General features: G+C 37.3%; 1 protein-coding gene across 5 annotated transcripts in view; it reads left to right on the top strand.

The window, feature by feature from the left end:
• Window positions 1-21,976, top strand: part of NUP98 (nucleoporin 98 and 96 precursor) — a 122,080-nt gene that overhangs the window by 72,265 nt on the left and 27,839 nt on the right. For all 5 annotated transcript variants that reach the window (XM_032426811.1, XM_032426815.1, XM_032426816.1 and 2 more), the window contains 8 exons: window positions 1,395-1,508; window positions 2,345-2,483; window positions 8,578-8,755; window positions 9,799-9,963; window positions 16,672-16,854; window positions 17,546-17,702; window positions 19,100-19,529; window positions 20,967-21,196. In XM_032426811.1, coding sequence (XP_032282702.1) covers window positions 1,395-1,508; window positions 2,345-2,483; window positions 8,578-8,755; window positions 9,799-9,963; window positions 16,672-16,854; window positions 17,546-17,702; window positions 19,100-19,529; window positions 20,967-21,196 — 1,596 coding nt within the window. The remainder of the gene's footprint in view (window positions 1-1,394; window positions 1,509-2,344; window positions 2,484-8,577; window positions 8,756-9,798; window positions 9,964-16,671; window positions 16,855-17,545; window positions 17,703-19,099; window positions 19,530-20,966; window positions 21,197-21,976) is intronic.

Consider the following 21,976-nt stretch of genomic DNA (forward strand, 5'->3'; position numbering starts at 1 on the left):
TATTTTATTTATTTTTTTAAAAGATTTTATTTATTTATTTGACAGCGAGAGAAGGAACACAAGCAAGGGGAGTGGGAGAGGGAGAAGCAGGCTTCCTGCTGAGCAGGGAGCCCGATGCAGGGCTCGGTCCCAAGACCCTGGGATCATGACCTGAGCTGAAGGCAGATGCTTAACAACAGAGCCACCCAGGAGCCCCTATTTGGTATTCTTATATTCAAAATAATGTCATCTTCCAATTTAAAATTCCCTTCCTGGGGAGCGCCTGGGTGGCTCAGTTGGTTAAGCGGCTGCCTTCGGCTCAGGTCATGATCCTGGAGTCCCAGGATTGAGTCCCGCATTGGGCTCCCTGCTTGGCAGGGAGTCTGCTTCTCCCTCTGACCCTCCCCCCTCTCATGTGCTCTCTCTCTCTCTCTCTCTCTCAAATAAATGAATAAATAAAATCTTTAAAAAAAAAAAAAATTCCCTTCCTGGGGCACCTGGGTGGCTTAGCCAGTTAAGTGTCCAACTCTTGATTTCGGCTCAGGTTATGATCTCAAGGTCGTGGGATCGAGCCCTGTGTCAGGGTCTGTGCTCAGTGAGGAGTCTGCTTGGGATTCTCTCTCTACCTTTGTGCTCCCTCCCTCCTGAATACATGCTGGCTCTCTCTCTCTCTAATAAGTAAATTTTTTCTTTTTTTTTTAATATTGAGTTTGGAGTTATAGTTCTGCCTCTACCGCTGAGTCAAGGCAGGTTTTTTCCACGTTGGGTTTTTTATGGAATAAAAGAAAAATGGATTAAATAGGCTTTTCTCAGAATTCTTCTTATGGAATGCCTTTCATAGTGCAGTATGTTAATGAGTGCCATATGAAAACATTCTGTGATTAATTAAGTATGGAAAACACTGGGTTAAGGCTTGATTATTAGATTTAATTATTTTTCAAGTTCTCAGAGCCTGTAACATACTATCATATTCATGTTTCCCCAAACTTACTTGACTAGGAACCTTTTTCTAAAAAGCACAGTTTCTCCTAGGAATAGTGTTCCTCAGAAAACCAGTTTGGTGGGCTCAGTTGGTTAAGTGTCTGCCTTCGGCCCAGGTCATGATCTCAGGGTCCTGTGATCGAGCCCTGTGTCTGGCTCCCTGCTTAGGAGGGAGTTGTCTGCTCCCTCTCCCTCTGCCCCCTTCCACCCTGCTCATGTGCTCTCTCTCAAATAAATAAAATCTTAAATAACAGTTTGTAAAGATGCTTTTATTCCTATATATTTTCTCTTTACTTAATAATTTAGTTATGGATTATTTCAGATTATTTTAAAAATTATTCTTTTTAAAACGGAAAAAGTAAAATAAATACGAAAATTCATCTACGTAAGGACAATTACAATTAATATTATATTTTCTGTTTCTTTTGTCATAGGTATTGTTCTCACTAAGGTTGGTTACTATACTATTCCATCTATGGATGACCTTGCTAAAATTACCAATGAAAAAGGAGAGTGCATTGTCTCTGATTTCACTATTGGTCGTAAAGGTGAGTGTGAGCTTAGGAGTTTGTAGTATTTAAGCCAAAGATCTGCATCTTATTTTTGTAATTAAGTGAAAGAAGTTCTTGATAGCTGAATCCATTTTTTTCCTGTTTGGACCCACCTTGACCTGCATAGAAGACCCTTTGATTGACAAGTAACAAAAGACTAGAACCATGTAACATTCTTTGGTAACTATTTGGCTCATTGCAGCTTTCTGCAGTTAAAGAAAATACTATAAACAGCAAGAAAATACTAAGTGAGAAAACTGAGTAATAAGAGATGAATAATATTTAGATTCAGCATATTATTAATAATTTAATACAGATGCAGTTTTCTTGGGGAAAAAAATCTTACCTTGCTATATTGTATTTTAGAGAGGGCTCTCCAGCATTTTAGCTCATTCTGCAAGCTAGGTACTAAGTAAGGGTTGTTTATGTAGCAGTAGTACAGATACTTGGAAGAGATTTAAGAAAACTGTTTTGAAGATAAGTGCAGTAGAAATGTAGATATTAAACAAGATAACCGGTTTTGATGTCATCCTGTGATACATATTATGGATGAAATAACCCACTGATGGTATTGCTGGGTGATTTGATTAATGTTTAGGGCAGCCTGGCTGGCTCCTTGGTGGGACATGTAACTCTTGATTTTGGGATTGTGAGTTCGAGCCCCATGTTCAATGTGTAGTGATCACTTAAAAATGAAATCTTTAAAACAATTAAAAAATAAAATATTGATTAATGTTTCAAGTTTTTTTATTATTATTTAGTCACTGGAAAATAAAATAGATTATTTGCCCTCTGTATAGGATGAGTTTTTAACTATTTGCTTTGACTTACAGGTTATGGTTCAATCTATTTTGAAGGAGATGTGAATTTGACAAATCTAAATTTGGATGATATTGTGCATATTCGAAGGAAAGAAGTGATTGTCTACTTAGATGATAACCAAAAACCACCTGTGGGTGAAGGACTAAATAGGTATGTATTTATTTACATATTTAGAAATTAATCTGCTAAATCACAGAATTCTTCTCACATTATATACATTTTTCTGCAACTTGTTTTTTTGACTTACTGTACAGTATGTGATTATTGTTGCTCTAATTTGAAAGTATAAATGATAAATGCTACACTAGGACTTTTTTGACTCCTTTTCCCTAATATTATCAGGTCCAACTGTTATTTTCCAAAAATGTACTTTAATAGTACCTTTTTTCTCTTGTGTCTGCTGTGACCATTTTTAATTCTTTCTCTATATTTTAGTTTGAGAAACTAGATTCTGGGGGCTCCTGAGTGGCTCAGTCGTTAAGCGTCTGCCTTCGGTGATCCCAGGGTCCTCAGGCTCCCTGCTCTGCGGGAGGCCTGCTTCTCCCTCTCACACTCCCCCTGCTTGTGTTCCTTCTCTCACTGTCTCTCGCTCTGTCAAATAAATAAAATCTTAAAAAAAAAAAAAAAAACTAGCTCCTCATACTTCTTTGGACAGATGAAAGGGCCATAGTTAAAGTAATTTATGTTCACAACCTACCAAGATTGAATCATGAAAAAATAGAAATTCAGAATAGCCCTATAATAAGGAAATTGAATTACAATAAACCGCCCCCAACCAAAAGCCTTTGACCAGATGACTTCAGTGGTAAATTCTACCAAACATTTATAGAATTAATGTCAGTTCTTAAACTCTTTCAAAAAACTGGAAAGGAAGGGAACACTTTCTAACTATGAGGCAAGCATTACCCTGACTCCAAAGCTAGAAAAAGAAACTACAAGAAAATAAAACTATAGACCAATATCCTTGGTGAATACTGATGTAAATATCTTCAAAATACATTTGATCCTCGAACCACAAAGGTTTGAACTGTGTGGTCCACATAAATGGGTTTTTTACAGTATAATACTGTAAGTGTATTTCCTTAGAATTTTCTTAACATTTTCTTTTTTTCTAGGTTACTTTATTGTAAATACAATATATAATACATTCAACATACCACTATGAGTTAGTTGACTTATGTTATCAGTAAGGCTTCCAGTCAACAGTAGGCTATTAGTAGTTTTGTGGGAGTCCAAGATACAGAGATTTTCAGCTGCACAGGGGTTGGTTCCCTTAACTCCTGCGTTGTTCAAAGGCCAACTGTATTAGCAAACAGACTTCAACAGTACATTGAAAGGATTATACACCATGGCCAAGTATTATTTATTCCAGGAACACAAAGGTGGTTTAATATATGAAAATTGATCAGTGTAATACATCACATTTATAGAATTAAAGAAGAAAATCACATGTCATCTCAACTGATGCAGAAAAGCATTTGCCAAAATACAGCACCCTTTCTAGAGATAGAAGGAAACTACCTCAGGGTGCCTGACTGGCTCAGTCAGGAGAGTGCATGACTCTTGATCTCATGGTTGTAAATTCAAGCCCCACATGTTGGGTGTAGAGATTACTTAAAAATAATAATAAAATAAGAAGGAAACTACCTCAACTTAATAGGGACATATTTTCAAAAGAATGTCAGACTCAGTGGTGAAAGAATGAAAGCTTTTCCTCTAAGATCAGGAACAAGACAAGGATGCCCACTTTGCCACTTTTATTCAACATAATACTAGAAGCACTAGTCAGAGCAATTAAGCAAGGAAAAGAAATAAAAGGCATCATTCAGATTGGAATGGAAGAAGTAAAATATTTCTGTTCAGAGATGAAATGATCTTGTGCAGAAAACCTAAAGATTTCACTGAAAACAGTTATAAATTCAGCAAGGTAGCAGGATACAAAATCAACACACACAATCAGTTGGGTTTTTATATACTAACAATGAGCAATCTGAAAGGGAAGTTAAAAAAAATTCCATTTTCAATAGCATCAGAAAGAATAAAATACTTACGAATAAATTCAACCAGGTAGGCAATAGCTGGAAGAAGTGGAAAAAAGACAAATATATGGAAAGTTATCCCATGTTCATGGATTGGAAAACTTTAAATTACTAAAATGTCCATACTACCCAAAGCAATCTACAGATTTAATGTAATCCCTATCACGATGCAATCCGCATTTTTTTGCAGAAATAGAAAAATCCATCCAGAATCTCAAGGGACCTCACGTACATAGTTAAATGATTTTTGACAAGGCTATCAAGACCATACAATGGGGGAGAGGATAATCTCTTTATCAAATGATTCTGGGGAAACCTTGATATCCAGGTAGAGAAGAATGAAGTTGTATTATGTTATAGAACAATGAACTCAAAATGGACCAAGCACTAAACATAACACCTAAAACTTACAAAATTCTTAGAATAAAACATAGGGAGAGGAAGGTTCATGACATTAGAGATGTCATGAATTAACAATGTAATTTTAGTTTCAGGTGTACAGTATAGTGATTCATCACTTCCATACATCACTCAGTGTTCATCACAAGTGCATTCCTTAATCACCATCACCTATTTCACCCATCGCCCGACCCACCTCCCTTCTGGTAACCATCAGTTTGTCCTCTTCAGTTAAGAGTCTGTTTCTTGGTTTTCCCCTTCCCGCCACCCCCCTTTGCTTGTTTGGTTTCTTAAATTCCACATATGAGTGAAATCATACAGTATTTGTCTTTCTCTGACTGACTGATATTGCTTAGCAGTATACTCTCTAGCTCCATCCATATCATTGCAAATGGTAAGATTTCATTCTTTTTTATGGCTGAGTAATATTCCATAGTGTATGGGTGTGTACACCACATCATCTTTATCCATTCATCAATCAGTGGATGCTTGGGCAGTTTTCATAATTTGGTTATTGTAGATAATGCTGCTGTAAACATTGGGGTCCATGTATCCCTTTGAATTAGTACTTTTGTATTCTTTGGGTAAATACCTAGTATTGTGATTGCTGAATCATAGGGTAGTTCTGTTTTTAATTTTGAGAAACCTCTGCTGTTTTCCATAGTGGCTGCACCAGTTTGCATTCCCACCAACAGTGCACGAGGTTTCCATTTTCTCCACATCCTCGCCAATACCTGTTGTTTCTTGTGTTGTTGATTTTAGCCATATTCTGACAGGTAGGAGGTGATACCTCATTGTAGTTTTGATTTGCATTTCCCTGATGATCAGTGATGTTGAGCATCTTTTCACATGTCTGTTAGCCATTTGTATGTCTTCTCTGGAAAAATGTCTCTTCATGTCTTCTGCCCATTTCCTAACTGGATTATTTGTTTTTGGGGGTATTAGTAAGTTCTTTATAGATTTTCGGATGCTAACCGCTGATCAGATAGAACTTTTGCAAATATCTTCTCCCATTCCGTAGGTTGCCTTTTAGTTCTGTTGATTGTTTCCTTTGTTGTGGAGAAGTTTTTTATTTTGATGTAGTCCCAGTAGTTTATTTTTTATTTTGTTTCTCTTGTGTCTGGAGACATATCTAGAAAGAAGTTGCTACAGCTCATGTCAAAGAAGTTACTGCCTGTGTTCTCTTCTAGGATTTTTATGGTTTCAGTTCTCACATTTAGTTCTTTAATCTATTCTGAATTTATTTTTGTGTATGGTGTAAGTGGTCCAGTTTCATTCTTTTCCATGTAGCTATGCAGTTTTCCCAACACCATTTGTTGAAGAGACATTCTTTTTCCCATGTCATTATATTTTGATGAGGATTTCCTGGATACAGCACTAAAAGCATAGGCAACAGTAGTAAAAGTGAACAAATTAGAGTACGTTAAAATCTAAGACATCTAAGAACACAGAATGAAAAGCCAGCCTACAGAATGGGAGAAAATATTTACAAATCATATTTCTGATATGGGGTTAATGAAGAACTGCAGCTCAACAACAAAAATACAAAAAACCCAATTAAAAATGGGCAAAGGACTTTAGTACACATTTCTCCAGAGATAATATGCAGATGGCCAACAAGCATATGAAAAGACAGTCGTGGCACCTGGGTGGCTCAATCATTTAAGCGGCCAACTCTTTGTTTTGGCTCAGGTCATGATCAGGATCCCTGGGATCAAGCCGCCAGCTGTCTCCGCACTAAGCAGGAAGTCTGCTTGTGATAGTCTCTCTCCCATTGTCCCTCCCCACGCTGGTGCTCGTTCTCTCTTTCTCTTTCTCTCTCAAGTAAATCTTCAAAAAAAGGGAGAGAGAAAAGATACTCAACATCACTAATAATTAGGGAAATGCAGATCAAAACCACAGTGAGCTATCACACCCATTAGAATGGTTACTGAATTTCAAAAAAGAAAAAAGTTTTTGCAAGAGTGTGGGGAAATTGGAACCTTTGTATATATTGTTGGTGGGAATGTAAAATGATGCAGTTACTATGGAAAAGAGTATGGTGATTCCTCAGGAAATTAAAAATGATCCATCAATTCCAAAAGAATAGAAAGCAGGGGATATATATAGATATCTGGATATATAGATATATATCCTGGGTATATATCCAAAGGAATTGGAAGCAGGGTCTCAAAGAAATATGTACACACCACTGTTCATAATAGCCAAGAGGTAGAAGCAACCCAGATATCTATCCATTGACAGATGAATGGATGAACAAAATATGTTTTTATATGCAGTGGAATATTATGTAGCCTTAAAAAGGAAGTCCTGACTAGCAAAGCATGGATGAACCTTGAGGACATGCTAAGTGAAATAAGCTAATCATAAAAAGTCAAATACTATATGATTCCACTTATTTAAGGCCTTTTGTGCAGTCAGATTCACAGAAACAAACAGAATAGTGGTTGCCAGTGGCAGGAAGTTGGGGAGTTGTTTTTTTAATGGGTATAGAGTTTTAATTTTGGAAAGATGAGTAAGTTTTGGAGGTTGGTTGTACAACAGTGTGAACATATTTAACACTACTGAATGGTATAGTTAGAAATGGTTAAGATGGTAAGTTTTCTGGTATACCTTTTATCACAATAAAAAAATAATGTTTAAAAAAGTCACTATTAGGGGCGCCTGGGTGGCTCAGACAGTTAAGCATCTGCCTTCGCCTCAGGTCATGGTCCCAGGGTCCCAGGATGGGAGTCTGCTTCTCCCTTTCCCTCTGCCCCTCCCCCTCTGCTCATGCTCTCTCTCTTTCTCACAAATAAATAAAATCTTAAAAAAAAAAAAGTCACTGTTAAACATTGTGTTTTAATTATAGTCAGTCTTTTTTTTTTTTAAAGTGACCTAGGGGCACCTGGCTGACTCAGTTGGTGGATCATGTGACTCTTGATCTTGGGATCATTAGTTCAAGCCCCACATTGGGGGTAGAGATTACTTAATAAATAAAAGTTAGGGGGGCGCCTGGGTGGCTCAGTTGGCTAAGTGACTGCCTTCAGCTCAGGTCATGATCCTGGAGTCCCAGGATCGAGTCCCGCATCGGGCTCCCTGCTCAGCAGGGAGTCTGCTTCTCCCTCTGACCCTCCCCCCCTCATGTGCTCTCTCTCTCTCTCTCATTCTCGCTCTCTCAAATAAATAAATAAATAAAATCTTAAAAATAAATAAATAAAAGGAAAAAAGTCATCTGTTACTAAGTGCTAATCACTCTACTAGGTGCAAGGCATATAGAATGAATAGATTACCGTCCTTGATCTCACATATTGATATTAGAAGGTGTACATTACTGCTGTTATAGTCATCTTCACACTCATTACTTTTACTTAACGGTTAATATTATGCTGTTCCTGATGTCTCATTCTGCAAGCATCTGTTATTAATCAGTAGTAGTTGCTGCTTTATTAATGTTGTTTTTAAGTACAGTAGCGCTTTAAGACCTTCACTAAGACTTAGGTCTTAGTATTTGACTATTAGCACTGGATTTGGTCAAGGCTGCATAGTGTAAGTGTTAACTAAAATTTCATTGGAAATAATTGATGTGCTATGGTAGTTCAAAATGAATGGAGTTTGACTCTTGAACCAGATATTGAGCTAGTTGATGGTGGGGGTAATTCCTTGCTTTTGAGCTTATCTACCCTGGGAAGCAAGAGTCAAGTTTATGAAATATCTGCAAATTCCAAAGTAACACAGGTACCTTTATTTGCTATTTATATAGATGCTACTTGGGTGTCTGGTCTTAAATATGGAACATTTATACTTTATGTGGTTGTACATTGCAGGAAGGCTGAAGTTACACTGGATGGAGTTTGGCCAACAGATAAAACATCTCGTTGTTTAATAAAGAGCCCAGATCGACTTGCTGATATCAACTATGAGGGCAGATTGGAAGCAGTTTCAAGGAAACAGGGAGCTCAATTCAAAGAGTACCGTCCTGAAACGGGTTCTTGGGTGTTTAAGGTATAATAGTCACTTAACCTAGTTCTTATAAACTGTGGTTAGAGTGACAAAATGTGTTATAAGTGGTCCTCTCTTAAAATTTTTTTTTTTTTTTTACAAATTAGGAAACAGATACAGAGATGCATCATGATTTGCTCCAGATTACACGTCTTTTTTTTTTTTTTTTAAGATTTTATTTATTTATATGACAGCACACAGCAGGGGGAACAGCAGAGGAAGAGGGAGAAGCAGGCTCCCTGTGGAGCAAGGAGCCCCATGTGGGGCTTGATCCCAGGACCCTGGGATCATGACCTGAGCTGAAGGCAGCCACTTAACTGACTGAGCCACCCCAGAACAATAAGACACTATTAAAAACTTTATGCTCATGATTCACATCCTCTACCTCATCCTATGAGCATTTAGATATACTTCTAAGGAGTGTTTTTTCAATGTGTGGCATCATTAGAGGCATGAGGCAGAATTTGTCTCTTGATACTAACTCTTCCTCAGTTGTCATTCATTTAAAGATTTCTGGGGATGAAGACGTTGACTTCCTTCCTTGATAGTTTAACCTAATGGTTTCTTTCTCTTCTAAGCCAGTTGGATTATTTAACTAGTTGAAGGCCCGACACAAGTTAATAGCGAAAAACTAGGCAGTATATAGATGTGAAAATAGTAATGGCTTTTCTAGATTTGGTTTCCTATATTAATAAGTTAGTATTTGTATATAAGCAACTTGTATGAAACATCTAAATCTAAGGGTAGCAGTAAATTACATGTGATAGATGACATTTCATTCTGCCTTAAATATTTTGATAGTTCTCTTTTTTTTTTTTTAAAGCTAATTCTGCATGATTGCAAGGGCAAGTATTATGGAAGCTCTTAGGAATATAAGTGTTAAAATTGATTTTGTTGGATTCTGGGATGCCTGGCTGGCTCAGTTGGTAGAGCATGCAACTCTTGATCTCAGGGTTGTAAGTTTGAGGCCCACATTGGGTGTAGAGTTTACTTAAAAATAAAATCTTTAAAAAAAATTGATTTTGTTGTATTCTTCTTTTCCTTAGGTCTCCCATTTTTCTAAGTATGGCCTTCAGGATTCTGATGAAGAGGAGGAGGAACGGCCATCTAAAACTAGTACAAAGAAGTTGAAGACTGCCCCTTTGCCTCCTGCAGGCCAGGCCACCCCATTCCAGATGGCTCTTAATGGCAAGCCAGCACCTCCACCCCAGGTAGAGACAGGACAGTGAATTTGAATGGAATCCATGATACAGAAGTTGAAAGGAAGTCATTCAGCTAGTACAAAGCTGTTTATGACCCCTGGAACTTTGAAGAGTACAAATGTATTGGCAATCACGTTGAGACAAGTACCAGGGAGGGCATGAGGTGGTCCTGGCATCTGTTCTTAAATTGAGAGATTTAAAGAATTCTCATGCTGTTTGGATCATTCCTTCTACAGATTGTCATTCTTAAACACCTCCCTCTCTTTCATTTGGACTTGCTGAATTCTCTGCTCAGTGATCAACTTAAGATAGCATTTTATTTGTGTGGGTTGATACAAAGTAAATCTTATTTTCCTTGACTACCTGATGTGCAGTTTAATCTTGTTCTTTACCTCCGTGGTTTTTTAAAAGTTCAGTTAGCTTTCTGCAAGGGTTTTTTAACTCCCATTTTCTCAAGTTGTTTGCTTATACTTCAGGTAACCTCTTGATATTTGTATTTTAACAATACATAATCTTTCTGAAAATAGATCAGGTTTTAGAATATAAATGAATTATTTGGTGTGGGGAAAGAGGGGCTGTATTGTTTATTGCAATTACTTGTGTCATATTCTTTCAGTATTGTTAAGCCAGTATAAACCTTTTGTCCATGTAGGGAAAGGTTTGCAATTTAAATATCAGGTAGTTTCTTTGCGAACTCAAAGAGTTTTACTTTCCTTTGGATGTTGTTTATATTCAATCAAGTTACAAAAAGTTTTTTTCTTTGCTGCCATACTCCCTCAAAGAAGAGAACTTAACACAGAATTTCTTTGTAAAGCATCCTCTACCTCTCAGCTGCTAAAAGCAGGACCTTTGGAATTTTTTGTGCTACAATTCTTATGGCTGCTGAAATGTGCGATTTTTATGATTTATTAAATAATTTCTTGGGAGGCATTTTCTGGAGATTGTTGTGTATGTATGTTCATATTTGCGCGTACAAGGTGAGGGAGGGCATGATGAAAGTGGGAACTGGGATATACATTGACTTCTATGTTCATAATCTTTATAGCACAAAACCCCTAAGAAATCTCTTCTAAACTAAAGAAATGCTGTAAATGGACTTGGTTTTCCATGGTTTTTTTTTTCTGAATCATATACTTTGTATAATCCCTTTCTCTCCAAAATGTTTTTTGATCTTATATTATGTGTATTTCCTGGGATAAAAGTCAGATAGCCTTCATTTCTGCTAATAAAAGTAATTGTTAGATCCTAAAGATGCAGCTGTGAAAGAAAAGCTTCATCTGTGGATAGAGCAAATTTATGTAATATGTCTTGACAATCAGTGATCTTTTTAGGCTATTTAATTTCCAGAATATAGATAGTAAGGGATAACTATACATTTCTGTGATGACACTTCAGTAGGTAAGAACTCTTTAAAAAACTTTTTGAAGAGCACCAAAAAATTTCAGAAGAACCAGGTTTTAGGAAGAAGAGATGTGGTAAGGATCAAAATGGGCAAAGAGAATACAGTGAGTGGGATCTTTTTCAGATATATCCTTTGATTTAAGAAGCGGGTGGTCTTTGGCTGGGGAAAGCAGAAATGGGAGAAATGGGTTAGTTGTTTAGGTATTAGCCTAACATATTAGAACAGTAATGAAGGACTCTTCCTTCATATTGCCCAGTGACCTGAGTGAGACAGGTAGGAAATGCTAATGGTTGCATAGTTTTAGTTATTAGCACCAAAGACCTACATTTTACTTGGCATGAGGAAAATACTTGAGCCATCAGAATGAACTAGGAACAGACAGCAGTCTTTTCATCTTAGTGTCAAGATGACTATCTTCACACTGTCACCTGGCCCCCTGGGGAGTTTGATTTCGGAACACAGTGTTCCTTCAGTCTGCTCTAGCATTTTTTTTTTTCCTGTGCACAATCTCAGGTTCTCAGAGTTGAGAGTTGAGGGTTTTTTAGGTATTAGGAAGATTTATATTTTTGTTTAATGGTGCTTCATCCCATTGCCTTTTATGTAATATCTTCATTCCCTCTGTAGTTTGTTCTTAAGATTTGATTTGCTCCTAAAGAGGTAAATCTAAGAAAACGGAAAACATTAATGTAACTAAATCTTCACATAATCTCTTCTATGCCGTTGAAGTTAGAGAAAATGTTGGCAGAAAAACCTTCATCACACCGGTGAATCAGGGCAGTTGCAGAAACATTTGGTAGTTAGAACATTATTTCCAAAATGCTGATCTGAGATCCAGTTTTCAGCTGACTGCAACACTACTTTGGTGACCTTTGATTCCATAGATACAGCATCGGGCTCAGGCATATTTATATTTTAAATGCTTTCCCCCGGGTGATTGAAATACGCGGCCAGGCTTCAGAACCACTTGAAAGACCTCAGATGGCATTCAGGCAGAGAGACCTTTCTATAGCTTTTTACCTCCACCTCTTAGTGAACTGTAACTTGTGTTCAGTATCATTGAGACAGACTAGTTGACTTGCTCAGAAACTTATCATCACTAGGTGAGTACATTCAAATGAGTTAGAGATTTTTTTTAAAGGAAAAAAGTGGTTAGGATTTAGGGGCGCCTGGATGGCTCAGTCGTTCAGCGTCTGCCTTCGGCTCAGGTCATGATCCCAGGGTCCTGGGATCGAGCCCTGCATCAGGCTCCCTGCTCCGCAGGGAAGCCTGCTTCTCCCTCTCCCACTCCCCCTGCTTCTGCTCTCTCTCTCACTGTGTCTCTCTCTCTCAAATAAATAAATAAAATCTTTTAAAAAAAAGTGGTTAGGATTTAAAAGAAAATTGCATTTTATCTTGTGTATACTTTTTTATAAAGGTTTTATTTATTTATTTGACAGAGAGAGAGACACAGCGAGAGAGGGAACACAAACGGGCGCGCCTGGGTAGCTCAGTCGTTAAGCGTCTGCCTTCGGCTCAGGTCATGATCCCAGGGTACTGGGATCGAGCCCCACATCGGGCTCCCTGCTCAGCGGAGAGCCTGCTTCTCCCTCTCCCACTCCCCCTGCTTGTGTTCCCTCTCTCGCTGTCTCGCTCTCTCTGTCAAATAAATAAAAAAAATCTTTAAAATAAATAAATAAAGTAAAATGGTAGCCATCTAAGATTATTCAGTAAGTCTATATATATGTTGAATATATAGTTTATATTTTTATGTAATTAAAATATATTACATATATATAAAATGTATACTATAGGCCTTTTTGCTTCAGATATTAATGTTGCAGTGTCCTATACTTCTTGTTGTAATATCCCTGAATGTATGTGTAGAAACATACACACTTACTTTGATGGGTCCTTGAAACCCTGAGATGAACTTTCTCCAGAGAACACAGTAATGTTGACAGGGCTAATTTTCTAGCCCAATGAATATAAAACATTCTTTATAGTTAGAAAACAAGTTACTTTGGAAGCAGACAACAGTAATAGTTATACTGGATTAAATTATTTTAGAGGGAATAACAGTATGAATTATTTAAATACCTGTTTGACCATGGATTGGTTGCTCACCCTTTGTTGAATAAAATGATTTACTTTACCTACTTGAATTACTTTATGTACTAGATTAAGAGGTGCTTTATCTTTAGGGTATTGGCAGCTTTGTTTGTATGAGGAAGATTCTCTTGAGATGGAAAGTGAAGGTTTCTAAAATCATTGAAGGTTTCAGTCATGAAACCTCACCCTCCTATATATGAAGAGACAGTCATTTTACAGATATTATATATGTACTTAGGATTTGTAATGTACTGTGCTGGTTTTAAACATAAATAAGATCTACTTTTTTTTTTTTTAAGATTTTATTTATTTATTTGAGAGAGAGAGAGCACATGAGGGGGGGAGGGTCAGAGGGAGAAGCAGACTCCCCACTGAGCAGGGAGCCCGATGCGGGACTCTTATCCCGGGACTCCAGGATCATGACCCGAGCCGAAGGCAGTCGCCCAACCAACTGAGCCACCCAGGCGCCCAAATAAGATCTACTTTCAAGAGATTATAGTATATGAAAGGGATATTCTGTTTAGCTGTTTTTCTGCGTATTTGCCTTACTTTTCCATAGATTTCCCAAAGGTTTCCTTTTTTTTTTTAAACTTCCTCCATTCCTTCTGAGCCATCTTTCTATTAATATTATTGTTAAAAAATATATATATATATTATTATTGTTATTGTTAGTCTATTTTTCTTTCCAGGACTGGCTTTGAAGAAGCACCTGATCTCCCAAGATTTCTCTGAAAATAAGTACACAGACATCTTTTGGGGGAGTTTATTGCAATTGCTTAGATATACTTTAACAAAATTCGCTAATGGGGATCTTAGGAGCCTACCAGCTCCTCATAGTTTCATAGTCATTCACTTCCCCCTTATCCACTTATTACATGAGACCTCATAACTTTAAAGTCTGTGCATGAGGGTAGAGCGAATAAAACCTTGATCCCTACCTAGCACCCTTCTTAAAAATATGCTGGGTCCATTGGGTCTGTACTTGAGTTGTTTAAGGCAAAATGGGAGGATTTCATCAAAATGTTCTAAGTGAACATCTCTTGCTGCTGTTATTTCTTTGTTGAGTAGTGTAAGTTGAAACCATCCTCCCCTTTTTTCCTTTCCTTTCACCTATTCTCACTCCTTGTTCTTTCATATTAATTGCCCTCTCGTGTGTGTGCCAGGCACTACACTAGGCAATAGAATTGATGAAGAAAATGTCTGATGAATGTTGACTTTAACAATGTGCTTGGTGGTAGATACAGAGAATAGTAGGTTATAATGTTTTCAAGCCTTGACAATGTGGTGGGACATATACATACTGCATATGCAAGAAATCACAATATATCATGATGAATCATAAAAAACAGGTTTAGACAGGGTGTTATAGGAGCCCAACAGAGGGAGGGTATCCAAACTGATAGGTTGACACAGAGGATATGGAGCAGTTTAATAACTTTTCCTAGAAGTGAATTGGTTAAAAACTAACTTACGAGGGAACTTTTGGAGTTAGTGTTCCCGTAATTCTTGTAATTAAAATGGGAGCAGTGTGACCACAGCTACTTATTATTTTATTTTTTTCCAGAATTAGAGAGCATAAGGGTAGCCTCTCCAATAGGTAAAAAATAGTATCATGTTTGCCTTTCACCATTATTTGGCCTTCAGTTTTGTTGGAGTTGTCCTTGGGGATTTTTCTTGTCTTAAGGGGCAATTTATTATGTATCCAACAGCTCAATTTTTCTATATTTACAAATGGGAGGAGTATTAATCTAAATGGTATCTTTTAGTAAGAATATTTGTTAAAGGAATGCAAGGGAATAATAGCTAATATACCATTAAAAATAAAGTTGGAAAAGTTACACTAATGGATGTTTCTTCGCCCAAAATAATCATGAAATTATTTTTAAAACTACCTGTAACATAATAGCATCCATTTGAGGGTCAGCATGAAATAGGCCACTTAGGAAGATAAGCCCCAAACTTTGGAAGATTAATAATCTACCGATGATACCATGATAAAAATAATAAGTAAAACTTTTTGATTTTGAGAATGTTTCATAAATTAGTTTAGCCACTTTTTAGCATTTTACCAGGTAATATGCAAGTTTAGGACATACTTAATGAATTTGTACTGAACCAGTTACTTTACAGTGTGCTTCAGGTTGATGATACCTCATAACTTTATTATGAGGTATCATAATATTACCTTTTCAAACCATAAACTGTTACTCATGGGTATATCTTGAAAACTGCTTAATAAATGTAAAGCCAGGGGTGCCTGGGTGGCTCAGTCATTAAGCGTCTGCCTTCGGCTCAGGTCATGTTCCCAGGGTCCTGGGATCAAGCCCTGCATCGGGCTCCCTGCTCAGAGGGAAGCCTGCTTCTCCCTCTCCCACTCCCCCACTTGTGTTCCCTCTCTCGCTGTCTCTCTCTCTGTCAAATAAATAAATAAAATCTTTAAAAAAAAAAAATGTAAAGCCAACTCTTGGCACTCGAACATAAAGGAATTATTCCTAGATTAAAATTGTTCCTAGGGAACACCTGGTTGGCTCAATCAGTAAAGCCTGCAACTCTTGATCTCAGGGTCATGAGTTCAAGCCCCATGTTGGGTGTGAAGCTTATTTTAAAAAAAATTTTTTTTTGTTTCTAGTATTACTTTGTTTTTCCTTTTCGAAATTAGACAGTCCTTATATCTTACATGATACTGCACATGTAGAGCCCAGCTAGCCTTTAGGATTCAGTCACCCAGAAGATAAATTCCAGGCCCCAAATTGTTAACTGGAAATTTATTTCTAATTGTTTTTGTTTAAAAGAAATGCAAAGTTACTGGAGACTTTGGTATTTGTACCTTTTATTCTCTTTTCCCAATGGCTTCTCGCTACAAGACAGTGTGAGGGGACAGGGTCACCCTGTGTATATCAGGAAATTATATTTGCTAGTTAAATCAGGTAAGGCATAATCTTTGTCTGAAGACCACCATTTGTTCAGTATGGGGCTTAGGTTCCAGACACCAGACCTTAAGATACTACCAAAGGGTGATTTCATGAATCTGTATTTGGACCCCAATTACATATAGGGGGTATTTGGGGTAATTATTGTTAAACCCTTTTTAACAAATATGCTACCTCATAGAATTGGCAGAATCTAGTATTGCTGTATCATATTCTGAAAACTAAATATGGTCTAGAAGCTCTGTGTCTATTTGGTGTAATTTAATGCTGCTTCCCTGATCTTTCTGCTATCTACAGAGCCAGAGTCCAGAGGTGGAGCAGTTAGGGAGGGTTGTGGAACTGGACAGTGACATGGTAGATATCACCCAGGAGCCAGTTTTGGATTCCATGTTAGAAGAGAGCGTGCCTGAGGATCAGGAACCTGTGTCTGCCTCAACACACATTGCATCTTCACTGGGAATTAATCCACATGTTTTACAGGTGAAGTCCTAACCCACCCTTACTATAATAGGAAGCCAAACTAATCTTTATATCCCTTTCATAACCTTGGGCTTCTTCCTTGATTATTCACTGAAGAGCATTGAGTGGTCATTGGGGTGAGGAAAAAAACAAGAATATGGCCCATATTCTGGGAGGGAAGGGGAAGGCTATATTGAGATTCATTAGACCTGGATTCTAATCCTGGTTTTATAACTATTACTATGTGACTTTAGGAAAGTCATTTAACATCTGTGAGCAGATTTTTCTCTATAAAATATACTTTGTTTCCTTCATAGGGTGGTTTTGAGGCTCTAGAAAGTGCTCCATAAAAGTTTTTTAATAGCCTAGTAGATACAGGTTTCTTTAAACTCTGTCTCAACTTCCCCCTATCTATGCCTTTTGGCATGTTATAAGTTGAGCCTTTGTCTTATTATTTGAAGTTAATCATTCAGCAAACAGGTGAGCAATTGCTGTGTGCCACGTTTTGGCGAGACTCGTCTAAAGAGGAGTATTCTATAATTTCTACCCTTCGGGCACATGCAGTGTAATAGAGTCAGCCACACAGATATTATACTAGCTCTGGACACAGCCTTCAGACAAACTGATTTATTGGTTATTGGAAACTGCATTTTTCTTTTATGGCCTTTGGATTTGGGGGAGCACATTCATTCTATAGATATTGCCTTTTTAGATCATGAAAGCATCATTGCTTGCTGATGAAGAAGATGTAGATATGGTTCTGGATCAACGCTTCAGTCACCTTCCTTCTAAAGCAGATACTTCTCAAGAGATCTGTTCTCCCAGACTCCCCATTTCAGCATCCCACTCATCAAAATCCCGTTCTTTAGGTACTGTAACTGATGCTATTTTACGAGAAAGCTGTAAAGTCCTGCTTTTCACCTTTTAAGATGAGTCAACTTCTCTAGCGAATATCCCCCTAAAGGCATATGACATAAGGATGCCAAGAGGAGATGTACTCTTATAAATATGTTAGGTGGGCCAGTTTTTAAAAACCACAGTCAGCTTTATTGGTGCAGATGCAGAAGTTGTATGGAGAACAAAGCATTTGTGTTTTGTTCAGGTTATGTTTTTATTTGCTTGTAAATGGATTAGATAGTAAGCTCAGATTTTCTAATTTTTATCACACCTTAGAGGAATGAGCGAGTTGTCCTGCACTGTACTCTTTTTGTGCAATCCTCATGCTATCCTTATTTTATAGCCTTCCTGGGGCAAATGTTGCTTCTTAAAACGCACAGAACTTGTCAGATTTCTGCTTTTTCCTAAACCTCCCCAAATTCTTAGGGAAGTAATATTTGATTTTAAAGCTTTCCCTTTTTTCTTGTGGGCTTGTAACTGTGTGGGATTAGGGATAGAGTATTGATGTCAACAAATCTCAAAACAAAGCCAGAGGAACTATCAGGAAGAGATTTGTTTATGTTGCCTTAAAAACTAAGTGTTTCGTTTTCAATTCTTTCAGGTGCCCTTATTAACTTCCTTTTTAAAAATATTTTAACTAATAAACCATCAATTAAACATTCACTACAACCTTTTCCATAATGAGCACTACATGAAAATCCCATACTTCAATAACTGACTCCTTGTTTTAAACAGAATTAGAAAACAGGCAATAGTAATAAGAACTGTCTTTCTGAAGGGCGCAAGATGCCACAGTGGGTTTTTGTTTCATTGAGTCTAGCATTGATCATTAGAGTGGTAGCAATTTGAATTTTGATCTTACTAAGTTTTTTCTGTGGACTAAGAAATGGTTACATTTAGCATTCTGATAAGGGCATGAACATTGGTGTCAGACTTCCCTGGGTTTATCTCTCAATCCTGCCACTTAGTAGCTTTGTGGATTTGTACTGAACACTTTTCTGAGCCCACTTTTCCCACCTATAAAATGAGGGTAAAAGTGTTGTTCATCTGAAGTTATTGAAGGGTGAAATGAAACAGTGTATACAAATGGCTTATACAGAATCACAGTTAAGAGCTTAATAATTTTTTTAAAACAGTAGTGGCAGTGTTTGTTATTAATGTTAATGCTGTGGTTGGCATCATCATCACTAAAATTCCTGCCTTGATTTCCTGGTTGAAAGAGTATTCCACAGACTCTGACTTGCTTCTTGGCATCTATATCTGATTTAATTGGTTTGGTAAAACTGTAATTTCAGCCTCACTGATTATTGCTGTTCAAGAAGCAATAGAGACTGTATTTTCTAATAGTCTTTTTTTCCCCCTATTTCAGTTGGTGGGTTACTACAATCAAAGTTTACTAGTGGAACTTTTCTTTCACCAAGTGCCTCTGTACAAGAATGTCGTACTCCCAGAGCAGCATCTTTGATGACTATCGCATCCACATCTCCTTGGTCTGTCCCTCCACCCCTGACCTCTGTGTTTACAGTGCCCAGCCCAGCCCCTGAGGTTCAGTTGAAAACTGTGGGTACACGCAGACAACCAGGCCTAGTCCCTCTTGAAAAGTCTGTCACCTATGGCAAGGGGAAACTCTTGATGGACATGGCCCTATTTATGGGACGCTCATTTCGAGTTGGTTGGGGCCCCAACTGGACTCTTGCTAATAGTGGAGAACAGCTGAGTGGCTCTCATGAACTGGAAAATCATCAGATTGCCGATTCTATGGAATATGGATTCCTGCCTAATCCAGTAGCTGTTAAATCGTGAGTCACAATTTCCTTATGCTTTTTGAGAAAGACAACTTGGTAGGTAAGAAAAACCTTTTCATTGTCAGGAGACCCAAAGTCAAGGCCCTGCTTTGTGATCTTTCTAGAAATGTTTTTAGTACAACTTTAGATAGCAGAAGATCTTTGTATAATTAAAAACTAAACTGATTAATAAGATGACTCCATTTGTATCATCAAGGTGTGAAGAGTATATAATACTTAATGGTTAAACTTTATTTGGAAATGTAACAGACCCAAAGCTGATGTTGTTTTTTTTTCATCCTTTTTATTACATTAGTCTTTTTTTCCTATTTTCTCACTTAAATATTTATGTTTTTTTCATATATAAGGTATATTCTCAAATAAGCACATTTCCTGTATTTGGGGCCTTGTAAGGTGAATGTATAAATTGTGTATAATCCATGCATAAAATATTTGGGAGTAAGATGACATCTGATAGGGGCTCCGGGCTGGCTCAGTCAGTAGAGCATATGCTTGATCTTAGCTTTGTGAGTTCAGGCCCCACATTGGGTGTAGAGCTTACTTTAAAAAAAAAGAAAAAGATGACATCTGGTAACTGTATTATGTTACATATTACTACATAATCCCCACCGTTAACATTTATATGTGTGTGCTTACAGTTCTATATACTTTGTATATGTGTATATGTATGAGTGTGCATGTGTGTGTGTATATATGTATATCTCAGGCAGATGATACATGTATAGTTCCTGGTAGTTATTAGTATGCATACAGTTTTTTTGTGCAAAATATATAACGTTTTTCTATTTACTTTGTATAACACATTGTGCTATCTTTATTACAGATTAAATGACTGTGATTACCTGTTATGCTTAGTTTTTAAAGTTGACTTTGAAGAAATACAAAACAACAGCATCTCTTGAACCTCACAATTAGTAATGTAGATCCTAAACCTAGTTTATGCATGACATCATATTTTGAAAGTTGTTAATATCAATCTTAGAATCGAATCAAGGCCAGATTGATTATATACTCGTCTTAATTTAGAGTCAGTTCTACAGTATTTATGAGCTTAGCCTCATGACTTTGATACCTTACTAAGTGTAATTTGAGAAATCAGTATCCCAGAGTGGCTTTTGGCCCTTGGATTTCATAGTATCTAGATACATGTTGAAGCCAGTTCCAAGTCGAATTGTATTGATTCGCATGCTTGTTATAACCTGGCTTTAAGAAGCCTTTGGATTCTGAATGCGTGGGCCAGGTAATTTGTTTACTTATTATATAGCAAATAAGTTCATTATAGTTTGACATTAAGAAACACAATTTCTGTAAAATCACAGGGAAATGTTTGTCATTCCCTTTGTAACCATAAAAAGAAACAAAGGTTTGTAGGAAAATTCTAGCATCTATCTTATCTTCATTTTCTGTCTTGTTTGTCATTTGCCCTTGTAGCCTTACTGAGTCTCCATTCAAAGTTCATTTGGAAAAACTCAGTTTGAGACAAAAGAAGCCAGATGAAGACCTGCAGTTATACCAGATACCTCTGGAGCTCAAATTAAAACATAGCACTGTCCATGTGGATGAGCTGTGTCCTCTCATTGTTCCTAATCCAGGAGTTGCTGTCATTCATGACTATGCAAATTGGGTTAAGAAAGCATCAGGAGACTTTCTGGAAGCACAAAGTGAGTATGGACTGTTTTCTGTTCTAACCTTTGATGTTTCAGGAACTGCCATAGAAGCATGTGTTCATAGGAGGACAAGTTTCCTTAAGCCAATGTAGTGAGCAGATGCCTGAGCTCACACTTTTCTGCAGTTGAGTTGGAATGAGCAAAATCTCAAGGAAGGAGAAGTGATAACATTTTTGCAATTACTCATACGGCTTTTAACATACAAGTCCTTGTTTATAAGAACTATAGCCAAATTCCTTGGATTTTTGAAATTGCATTCCTTCTTCCACCCAGAGAACATAGGGAGAAAAAGCCATTCCTTCTTGCTTTTCTAAATCCTACCCATTCTTCCATGTCCAGCTTAAGTACCACTTGGTTTTCCCAATAATTTAATGTTCATAACTTCCCTTCCTAACCTCTCCATTACCTTTCTATTACCATTGTGACCATGGTTTTCTAAACCAATACTTTGATAAAGGGCTTTTCTAATTTGGGAACTTACTATTTCAAATCGTAGAAAAATTATATTTTACCTTTCATAATATTTCACCATTATTGAAGAATGGCCACTCTTTTATTTTATTATTATTTTTTTTTTTTAAGATTTTATTTATTTATTTGAGAGAGAGAGAGCACATGAGAGGGGGGAGGGTCAGAGGGAGAAGCAGACTCCTGCTGAGCAGGGAGCCCGATGCGGGACTCGATCCAGGGACTCCAGGATCATGACCTGAGCCGAAGGCAGTCGCTTAACCAACTGAGCCACCCAGGCGCCCAAAGAATGGCCACTCTTTTAAA

This window comes from Phoca vitulina, unplaced genomic scaffold (assembly GCF_004348235.1).
Source record: "Phoca vitulina isolate PV1807 unplaced genomic scaffold, GSC_HSeal_1.0 scaffold36, whole genome shotgun sequence".
In the NCBI taxonomy this organism is placed as follows: Eukaryota; Metazoa; Chordata; class Mammalia; order Carnivora; family Phocidae; genus Phoca; species Phoca vitulina.